Consider the following 11,892-nt stretch of genomic DNA (forward strand, 5'->3'; position numbering starts at 1 on the left):
GCTGTTCATTACTTTGTTTCCAAGTTTTATCTTGAGTTGGCGCCATTTTTCTAACTCACCCTTGTTTCTTTATATTATTTTAATATTCTTGGGTGCTTTTAAAATCATGGTGAATACGGGGTAAAGTTGTGTACATCTGACAAATTATATCTCGTTGTTATGGGAGTCCTTAACCCAATACGATAATGTTAGTCCGATATTTGGGAAGATAAGAGGGTGTTTCACTTGAAGGGAGCTCTAAACGGAAGTTACAGATTTAGAAATGGTAGATTAGAAGCCATTTTCACACATATATAATTGGGTTGACAGTAGATTGATGAACTCAACATTGTGACAACTGACCCTGCAACTTAATGACAGTTTTTTCTTTGGAATCAATTTCACCAATCCCCGAATCTGGAACTTGATGGAGACAACAGCTTGCAGCAAGCGCTTCTGCAAATGGCGGGGTTGTATCCAGATAACCTTGATGACCATTGTATAGATAATTGCACCGAAGGATGGGTACTTCACAGTCGATAAAAATACAACCAGTCAGCCTAGTGAGCTATTAGGTTCCATTCCATCATAGTCCAAATCTAAAGATTCGGTTTATATCAAAAAAAAAAAAAAATTCTCATTCAATTCCATAAGGTCATTACTGTACAAGGGGCTGAGGGCTTTATTATAAGAAAAAGATGACACGACTTGAGCCGGAAAAAAAGGAGGTACATGACCCCGGCCAGAGCAAAGATTACTGGATTTGCTTAGGTATTGTGCAATACAGATTAGAGAGTGAGCCCAGGTTTCATTTATCTCATAAGGAACTTTGACAAGGAAAGGGAAGAGAAGACCTACAAAGTTTCAAACTTGGTTAAATCAGTAAAACTAGATGGTACAGAGTATATAGATCACCAATATATCCTAGCAGATCTACCACACTAAATAAAGAGCAACAACAACAGTACCGTTCAACCCACACCATGTTTTCAGTCTATAGGCGGGATTGGTGTCGAAGAGGAATCAGACTCCACGTCTCTCGCCCGCTTTGATGGCCGGATGTTGGGGACTAAGTCTTTATCACAAACATCTAGATTCTCGGGGACTGGCGAATGTGCCTTTTCCTCTCTTTCTCTCGCCCTCTCAGTAGTTTCTCTAGGAGTTGAGGGACCATCGGGTTGTCTTTCAAGATCTCTTTTCGGTGATGTAACGGCAGAAGGGTCATCGGTTGTCAAAGAATCAATCGGGAGCTTCTGACCTTCAGATTTGCACTGATGTTCAAACATCTTCTGGAGGTATTTCCCTTGTTCTTCTATCCGCATTTGTAGGTTTCTTTGAATCTGCAGATAAATGCAACAGGATGGGTCATAAATTAAGGACGCCCTATTTCTATGGGGCAATTTAGCTATGGAAACTTCCTTGCATGTGACCATAGGCTCCTTGCTTTTCAATTTAAACAATTAAAGTACATGAAATACAACAAGTTTAATCGTAAAGTGCCAACAAATTCCTTGAATGCTTTAACCTCATCATTGATCGTTCATTACACCATGATAACAGCGAGGTTTAATCATCAGATGTACGAATCCTTTACCGAATCTCAGTACCGCCCCCTCACATGCCCTTATGTTGGGTCCATCATTTCACATTTTCACATGCCCTTACGTTGGGTCCATTAAAATGAGATTAGCAGCTATTCGCCATATTTCACCCTATACTAAATATCTAACAGAGTGATGCTTTCACTAAATAGACAACAAAAAGTATTTGAACCAACATAGCATATTAATAGCTAACTATCCTTTGAGATTAGAAAACCACTCAAGGCCATAATATATCTTCAGACAAAAGTATACCTCAAGCTGCTCATGAAGACGCTTCTGAACTTCCATCTGCATTCTCAGGGCTTCTGTGAGATCCATGCCCCTGTAATGGAAAAAGAAATTGTATTCAGTGTTACCATGTCAATTAGCAAGAACCTACTATTCAAACGGACGTTGCCCATCCCTAGGTCCTAGGGCCACCATCAAGAGATTAGGAATTTGCCAGGTATATATCATTGAGTTAAGGTTGATCAGCCGGGCAGCATCAATCAAAGGATGCATTCGGAAAAATTGATTCAACTGGTGTAAAATTGTTTGTTATCGCTTGACTATATGCTGCAGTAAGGCCAAAGTTTACTAAGCATAGTTGAGACCAGAAAATAAGTATCAAGTGTTTTAGACTTTTAGTAGCTTAATAAAATCGTCAACACAAATAACAGATCACTGTAAAAGTAATTAGATCATGATTTCCAGCTGCATGCTTGAATGGCTATTAAGGCTTCAACTGAGTTGGTTCAAGACCACTTCAATTGACCCTTCAATCATGAAACATGACCCTTCTAATAAAATTGTGCGGTACCATAACACTAGAAAATAAATCACGTCGCCTTTCACAAGACTGCCGTAGTGCTTTGTTACGTGTTGTTTATGTCTTATGTAAGACGGCCTAACAAGCATTTGATAGTTTGATCCAATTTATGTTTTTCTATGTCCAAAAACCAATAAATGCTAGTCGAACCTCAAAACCATATGAATCACACACACACCTAAAAAAAAAAAACAGGCAGGGGTGGGTGGGGGGGATTGCCTGATCCAAATTCTCGATCCCGCAACATGAAAGGAACCAATAATGATAGCTTAGAGAATGATCAAATATATATAACTTACGCTTTCAAGTCTAGAGAAGACAAATCGGCAAGAGCGGTTGTTGCCTTCTCAGATGATCCTGCAGGCAAAAAAAAACATGACACTCATGAGACTTTAGTAGTCATTGATAGGGTGAGTACTAGAATCAACAGGTGAACATGGTAGGATATCATAAAGGACTGCAGCAAACTATCCAATGTACATAAACGGAAAGCTAAAACAGATAAAATTAGCATTAGGTGCAATGCTTCCCTCGTCAGACAACAAAAGCACCTGTTCTATATTTTTCCTTAAACTGAGATATACGTAAACGATATAGTATAGGTAATGTAGTTTGCCAAGTAAATGATAGGGAAAACACAAACAGTTAAATGAGAACAAAAAAGTCATTTATCCAAGGTATCATCAATGGGCCAAACCACATTAACACGATACAAGGCAGATATGGATCATATGATCGTGTTACATTTGTACAACAGAAAAGGAACAATCACCAAAAGACACAAAAAAGTCGAGCTAAAGAAACATCATAAGATATCAAGCACCTACCAAGCCTTGAGATAAGGCTCTGGCACCAGGTATTTTTTATTTTTATTTTTAAAAAAAAGTACAACATGATGATAATCAAACAAGAAGCTCCGAATTCTGTAGTGAAATCAAAAGAACACTGTCAAGTGTCTTGACACTGGACATTTGAAGTAAATTTCAAAACATAAAAGGCTACTTTACACTGACAAAATGTTTGGTATAAAGATAACAAATAAACAACAATAGGTTCACAGCTACATGACCCCATTGTCTCAAATGCTCACATCTATTACGAGGTGGAAGTTGACTGATAGCTACTTCAAAACTAAAGAGGCGCAATTATATTAGTGAGCCATTTTACTTCATTTCATCTTATTTCAAAGCCAAGGAATAGTGAACCTTCAACAACATTTGAAATTTAATAATAAACCACCACAAACAATCGTGAAAAACTCGGAAAACTTGCGTCCAGAGACTATTATATCAAACTGACGCAATGCACACAGGATGTGACACTCTTATATATGGTGCTTATTTTTTTAAGCTTTCTAGTGTTCGTCCGCATCCTTAATTGTCCAGGATCCACTATGTCCATCACTTGAACAGTTCTTTTAGCTAAAAGAGAAAAAACAGTAACAGGAGAGAAGGGATGGGGAAAGAAAGAGGAGAGCCATAAAACTGACCTTCCAAAGTCTCTGGCCGGTATCTTGCTGTTCTATATTTCTGCATTCACATTTATTTGAACAAAACGGGTATTGAGAAGGTATAAATGCACAGCTTGCTTGAAAAACAAAAAGAGGAATTGAAAGTTGAGGTTAGGACAATGTCAGACATGCCTGTAGGTGGCTTTTTACGTGATATATTGTCAAGCCTTCGACCTTCATCAGCTTTAATACACCCTTTGGAGTAGCTCCTGAAAGTAAGGATGTTCGCATTAAATTAGATGTCATATTCGAATAAGAGCAATTCATCAGATGTAAAAGGTCGAAATTCGAATAAGAGCAACTCACTTTCACTGCCACCAAGTTTGTGGACTGCCTCCACAAAGGCATCGTGAAGTTCTGGGGTCCAGCGCATGCGTGGTTTAGCTTGGGAGCCAGATGCTGAAGGAGACGGGCTGACAACAGCAGCCACTTCTGGTGATGGCACGGAAACCTGGTGATGACTTTGTACCGCTTTCATAGGCAAATTCGAAGATGGTGTAGCTAATTGGCTTGACATCTACACCAAAACAACACTTAACGACCAATAGTGGTCTAGGTAAAACAAAAGCGCAGAAATACTTTTGCCCAACTATTCATTGGAGACGGTCTCACAATAACATATTAAGATTATCCTGAGACGGATCTAAAATTTCTAATAAATGGGGTAGTTATTTCGTTTTTAATAGGTATGTATACGGGTAGAATTATTAGTCGACTGTGAGTCACATCATATTAACATGAGGCCATCTTAAAAAAGACTAAATAATGTACTTGCTCCCCATCAGTATAGACCTAATACAGCATACAGACCTTTGGTCCTTGATCAGTAGTGTTTGTATCAAGAAGCAGCTGATTCCAGTTAGAACTCAAAGGTTCATTGTCGGTAATTAGTTGATCGGCCCAATCCTGCCAATCATTTCGCTTGCCGAGCTCCTCCTCTGTCATAAGATTACTGACACAACTATTGTTTATCGAGAGATGGCCATTCTGAATAGGAGGATGAGACGGAAAATTTGAAAACCCAGGTATTGTATCTGAGCCCCACGGGAGGTGGGTACCTCTAGTATAACTTGAAGCTGTTGAATTTATGAAATCGGAGTAATCGGAAGCCTCTAGAGCTAGTGATGATCCGTTATGTGCTGATGGGGTAATATATGAGGAGTTCGCTGAATGATTTTCAAGGGTGACAGAAGAGAAAGGAGCACCGGTAGAGTACCCCGACGAACATGGCAACTTATGAACCATAATTTTACTATTGGATGGCAATGAATTAGAATGGAAGACCAATGGATCGGCAACAAATTCCCTTTCCATTGAGACCTGCTGAGAATCTGGCAACTTAGGGTACTTATCACCGAAGTTGCTTGAAAGGACAGGTAAGGATGAAGACAGAGCTCCAGAAGCACCAAACTGTGTTGCACTAGGTCTCTGAAGAGATAAAGCAGGGCGTCCATCCATATTGGCCTTCAAAAAAATTCTAGAGCCACTATACAGTCCCTGTACTTATAAGCGGACAACATCAGTTTAGAGAGCATGAAAGACAGAGAGATATTTAAGAGACTGCATGTCATATCAATAACAACATTACCCCTAATGCTTCAAGGGAGCAGATGGCAGTGTAAGGGGGGTCAGATGTAACATACTACCATGTACGTGGTTTTACAACACAGAGACCATTGATGACCCAAGATGCAGAAAAGAAGATACAGGGAGAATATATCATATAACCAGCACTTCACATTTCACAATAAAAAGAGGCAAATCTAGTTTAGTGGGTCAAGTTGTTTTATTCTATCATAGTATAGAACCAAATTATAGTTAATCTTTCAGTGCATGTCATACCCAAATATTCTGATCAGTCGAGTAAAATGAATATGATAGTCATACAGTATGAGCCGTTTGTACCCCAATAGCATCACAAGTGTTTTAGTTAGACCAACAATATTGACAGATCAAAAGTGAAGGGTAAAAGTGGGTATCAACAATAAAAGGGAAAATTGTTAAATTTGAAATGCAAACAAAAAAACCAAAAGAAGGGACAAAATGGATAAAGCTCCAATGAAACTAGTCATGAATAATGATGTTTGTTATAACAGGGGCTGAGACGACGAGCGCTCAAGGGGACAAGTCGTAAGTTACATACCTATCCGAATGATTAAAACCCATATTATGATGTAAATACTGCACTTCAAGGCTAAAGAAACTATTACTGAATGCATAACAGGTTGTGTGAGACCCTTCTTCTATGCTTCAAACGAAACAAACCTTTTATAATTTAACAAACTGCTAGGTACCTCATAACCCAAAGTCAGCCCAAAAGCTCCAGATAACACAAACGGATCAACAAAGGAAATTAGTTTCAGGATTCAAATGTTAAAAAACACTAGCGCTGGTATAGTATTCTAGCAGATGAAAATTACTTAAGAACTTCAACTGACTATATCATTACACAACTGATTACCCTATACTTGCAGCCTTGCAGGTCCAAATTTGCTTTTTAAGAAGCTAAATCGATGGCAGCACAAAGAAAATAAAGATGACACAGACATAGATGGTAGTTTTCTCTCCAAAAGGACCTCCATGCAAAAATTAACCAAGGAGTCCAGATTATGTCCCTAAAGACCGTGAAGAGAATAGAACAAACATATTGGAACTGGTCACATTTCACCAGTTCAATTAAACTTGTATTATGCTTCTAAAATTAAGCAAATCTGTGCAATAGTATCTCCAAATATGTGGCACAGCCGACCAACCCCCCCCCCCCCAATATCTCCATATGTTCACCATTTGTAGGAGTCCTCAAGGCATTTGGGTAATGTTGTTGCAGATGTGCCTTGTAAATGAACAATTGATCATATAACATTCTATCAACAAAATCCTCTACATGACCATATTAGCCACTCTTTTTGCCTATGTAACATTGACTCGACTGTAAGTGTGTAGCACACTCTTTTTTATAAAAAATTTCATGTTTTGTTCTAAAATAGAGTTTCATGACATGTGTCGGAGACACGAACCGCATCCAATATGAATTGCCAATGCAACAGTAGACACTCATCCCAAGTTCCAAATCATACCTTTCTTCCACAATAAGATAACATATCATCTACATTACTATGTTACTCCGAATCTTCTTATTTCCCCGCGTATCAGTGTCGGACACCCGGACAAGGGTACGGCACTTGGACACCTCATTTTAAGCCAAAATATGCATATTTTTCATAAAAACATCCCAGTCTGACACTTGGACATACGCTAGTGTCGGATACTTCTAAATGAGTCCGAGTAACATATAGAATCCCATCATCCATAACCCTAAAACTAATAAAATAACATCAACACTTGAGCCAAATACTTGCAATTCAATTTCTTCCATAACCCTCAAGCTTTCTTACACACAGACATAACATAACAATTAACACATTCAAAGTATAAAAAAACCATGCAAAGGGCAATCAATCTCAAAAACCCATCAAAAGCTAATCAAGATCAACAAATTCAAACTAAACCTAATTGCCCAAATCATTAAACCTACAAAAATCAAATCATTTGCATGTTTAAGCAATCAAAATACACAAAATAAACATATAATTTCAACACCCAACAAAATAATGAAAATTTATAAGATGGGTAGATTAGAGAAGAGTTTATACCTCGAAATTAATGGAAACCCATGAATTAATAGAAATGAGGGGATGAATTAAATGAAGTTTAAGATTGAAAGATGTGAGAAAAAAGTGATCACCGGAGACCCAAATGAGTGAAGGATCACAGGTGAGTCATATGGGTTTGGTTTTTCTGGTTTAAAATTAAAATTCTAAAGCAATTAAAACTACGAGTGTGTATATATACGTAAGAGAGTATTCCCCAGGCTAATCCTATGCGAGTGCGACTTACCATTGTAGTATTGTACTTCTAGTCCTACACATATACGAAAGTACGGAGTATGGGTTTGGATCGACATTTAGCAAAATCGAAATTAATGACGGAACCAGAATCTCCAATACGTTATATTTTTTGGTTTCCGAATCCGTATTAGATTATGTAATTATCGTTTTGGCTTTTGTATTAATTAATTATTTGCGTAAATTTAATTAGCTTACGTTTCATCTGATTTCGGACAACATACGAACATAGTTGGACATTTGATACCCAAAGTCCGTCCACATGACAGACGTTGAGTACCAACATCCAACCATAGAGTGAAAGTTAAGTATCAACGCCCAGCCATGGTTTGATTATCAACATCTATCCATGGTTGGACGTTGATATTCAACATCCATCCATGGATAGGACGTTGATTGTCAACATCCAACCATTGACCGAACTTTGAGTATCAAGGTTCCTTCCGCGGTCGGACATTTTTAATTGAATTTATTTGGTTTTAGGTCATTTTACTTATTGTAATTATATTTTTTGTATTTTTTATTACCTAATTATAATTCAAATTGCATTAAACAGGTATCATTTGAGAATTTTGATGGTGATGGCGTTGATTACAACCTATTATTTGTCACGAATACACGGTTTCCAACGCATGATGAGGTTTTTAAATGGGCTCAAAGGATAGCTTTCGAAAACGGGTTTGCTTTGGTAAAAGCAATAACGGGGCAAAAAACAAAAAACAAATCGGGTTGTTGGCTTCCTACTTTCGTTGCTCGAGAAATGACCGACCTGATGAAAAGGTTGATCCCGACAAGCCAAAAAAGAAGCAGAAATCAACTAAATGTAGTTGTCAGTTCCGTAGTCGAGTTGTGCAAAATTACCCTTTTCAAGATTATAAAAGCACGGTAATTTGGAACATTGTCAATTTGTCATCACCCCGGGGTTCGGAACTCATAACCACGATCTAGCTAGTCAAGTACAAGGACGGGGATCGCCACTTTACGGGATTGAACGACGAGGTGAAAGCATATGGGAGGCAACAATATCAGGCTGGGTTTCTCCTGAGGGATATTAAAAACAATTTTCACCAGAAAAACCCCTGATAAACCTCAACCTTCAAGCACCCAAATCTATAGCGAGACAAGTAAACTTAGGTGGGAATTGAGGGAGAAAGGAAAACCGCTCAAAAAATGTTGGCTCTAGCCTTAGAACACCATTATATGCATTGGAATGAGAGAAATCATGAGACACGCGAGATCACGCATGTATTCATGTCCCATCCGGAAGCCATGAAGATGTTCCGGGATTATCCTTACATGGTACTCATGGATTCGACGTATAATACCAAATTTACGTGCCTAAGCCGCTCGGATTATTGCACAGTGTGATCCTTGCTTCACGGCCTTTAGTCTTTGCATACTCCTTATTCCTACATCCTTGGTCATCATTCTTGCCTCCTCTTCATACTAGTCCATCCAATATCTTCAACAAGCTTCCAAATATGCACGGGAGACGGGAATTCCGCCTCATTATCTTCTTTCCTACAAGACATATACAATGCAATAGGAAAGTGAAATATGAAGGAATTGACGGATAAAATGGCCATGAAATGTTATATTAGTATGCAAAATAGGTTCAATTATGGGACTAAATGTGCGCAAATAAGAGTCACATCAAACATCCCCAAACCGAACATTTACTCGTCCCGAGTAAAGAGGTGACTAGATCAACTAGACCTTTATTTAAACTATCTTAGTAATATAACCGATGTGAGACAATTAGCGGGTCTCACTCCGCCCCTTCAACTCACAACAAGACATCCATGAGGTAAGGTGCCTTCTTGCAAGGCAAGGTGGGGCTTGCCAAAATGGCGACACATCCAAGCATTAAGCACACAAAACAAGTAATGGATGCATCTACAAAAGAATAGCCACTTTCCTCATCTAAGTGGCGGAAATTATCTACAAGGGAAGTAATTTAAGGGTACACATTCCATTATAAATACGGTTTCTTCAAACTACTAAGCCTAGGAGGATACCAATAAATCACCTCCAAGTTGTGTCAAGTTAGGGTACCTTTGTCCTCAATTGTTAAATGCTTTCGTCAAGAGTAGACTCCCTATGGTGTTAGAAACACTAGAGGATCGCGGAATTCCCCTTCTTGCCTAGACAAGAAGAAGGGTAGTCCCCTCTCTACCATGCACAAAAGTGGATTCGATGGATAAAGGGATCATTTGTATTTGAGTTTCATATGGGAGTTTGCTTTTGTTGTTGTTTTTCCCCCCCAATTTGTGGCATTTGACATTTGAGAACACTTTCTTTTTGCCATTTTTTTTTTATGTTTGGCATTTCAATACTTGACAACTTTCAACTGTCAACGCCGGGATGATGCACTGAGTCACAATTCCTGATTGTCATGTCGTCCGAAGTCTGTCAGACATTGTTTTCTTTTTTGTCGTGGAGTAGGAAGTAGGAACGAGGTATTACCGTCATGGTAACCACTTCTGCTTCCGCTGTTACTCCTTTGTTTTCCATGTTGCTCCTTTTCTTTTCCGATCGAAAGGATAAGGAGTGCTTAGTTCGGTAGGTGGCAGATAGCCCCCAGTTTGACAACAACAATGGTGTTAGAAAGGATGATTTAGGATTCATATTAGTAAATTTTGACAAGCTTGGAAATAAGGACGATCCTTTTATATTAGCGTCACAAGCAAAACAAGTGTTTTATGTTACCGATCCTATGGATAAGAAGTGGTCAGTTGTTCTATCTTGCCATCGCCGAATTCCAGATGATGAAGACGTCGAATTTGAAGGACTTGATCACAGTGCTATATCGCAATTTGGTAATGATGTTGAAAATGTTAACATTCCAAACATATATACACGGGATCATCATCATGATGAAGGTATTTGGGTTAATGAAGAGACTAGCAAGTCCAGAAAACGTTCCCGGCAGCCGTGAAAATATCAGCAATCCAATCAAGATATCTTACGTCATTTGTAATTATTGTCTTGCTGTTATATATCAAACTGTTGTTGTAAACTTTTTCTGTTGTTGCAGCGGGAGGGTTAGGGAAAAATTGTATCAAACAAAATGAATTATTAAATAAAACAGTTATACCTAAATAGTTGTTCAGGAGGTGTACAGTTATTCGTTCTTAATCGCATGTTTGCTTCTTCCTTTTAAGTTTGAAGTTGGGTACACGTGGTTGTTAAAGAAGTTGGGTACCCTTCTTGAGTGCAACGGTACATCCCTTTATGTCACCGATCGAGAGTTGGGTTTGATCGCCGCTCTTAAGGCGGTATATTCCGGCGTTGATCATTTATTGTGTTGATGGCACATGAACCGTGCCATCGAGGCCCGAACACTCGAATTCTGGAAGAATGAGTGGTACAGAAACCATGTCATAAACAATGAAGAAAGCGATTGGAGAAGAGTGATCGATGCTTTTACCGAGGAACAGTTTAGAGAAGCTTGGACGGTTTGTAGTCGTAAGTGGGTGCCTTTGGCAACTTATTTCAAGAATGCATGGGCTCAGTACGCGAGGAAGTTTGTACTATGTTGTATGAACGACTACTTTTATCTAGGTAACACGGCAAGATTCCGTATTGAGTCCTCTCATTCTCTATTAAATACGTGGTTGAAAAGTGCACATCTTACACTTGATACCATGTGGTTCCGTATCGAAGCTCAACACTCCAAAATCAGAAAGGAGCTCGAACAATTAAGAAGTAGACCTCGGATAACAGGTCGTACTTTTTCCTTGTTGCAAGAATCGTGTCTATTAAGGCAATAGAGATAATGGAGGAAGAACTTAAGAGAGGGATTGGTTTGGGTATCGAGGTTGGAGGCTAGATGTGGATGTGTGCTACGAAGACTCATAGATTACCTTGTAGGTGCATGTCAATCAGTTTCTTTGAATATCAGGGGTAAGAGAGGCCATCTAGAGGACGTTCATAGGTTTTGGAAGACCTTGGTATACAACCGTGATTATCAAATGCCGAAAACTGACAATGATGTATTTGACGAACTAGTGGAGCAAGCGAGAAAGAGCGACCCGACCCATCGGAGGGCATTCATAGAGAAGATGCATGATTTCCTTCATCCAG

General features: G+C 38.8%; 1 protein-coding gene across 2 annotated transcripts; it reads right to left on the reverse strand.

The window, feature by feature from the left end:
- Nucleotides 1-691: 691 nt before the first annotated feature.
- LOC141591840 (protein PHR1-LIKE 1-like) lies at nt 692-7,725 on the reverse strand. Of its 2 annotated transcripts, none has more exons than XM_074412323.1 (8): nt 7,555-7,725; nt 4,712-5,398; nt 4,208-4,418; nt 4,034-4,110; nt 3,881-3,920; nt 2,691-2,748; nt 1,836-1,905; nt 692-1,319 (listed from the first exon to the last, which is right to left on the reverse strand). In XM_074412323.1, the coding sequence occupies exons 2-8, from the start codon at nt 5,357-5,359 to the stop codon at nt 969-971; spliced, it is 1,455 nt and encodes a 484-aa protein (XP_074268424.1). In that variant the 5' UTR covers nt 5,360-5,398; nt 7,555-7,725; the 3' UTR covers nt 692-968. The 2 variants fall into 2 exon arrangements, with proteins under 2 accessions (XP_074268424.1, XP_074268425.1); XM_074412324.1 differs by having other exon boundaries at nt 4,712-5,403.
- Nucleotides 7,726-11,892: the final 4,167 nt, after the last annotated feature.

This window comes from Silene latifolia, chromosome 7 (genome assembly GCF_048544455.1).
Source record: "Silene latifolia isolate original U9 population chromosome 7, ASM4854445v1, whole genome shotgun sequence".
Classification (NCBI taxonomy): domain Eukaryota; kingdom Viridiplantae; phylum Streptophyta; class Magnoliopsida; order Caryophyllales; family Caryophyllaceae; genus Silene; species Silene latifolia.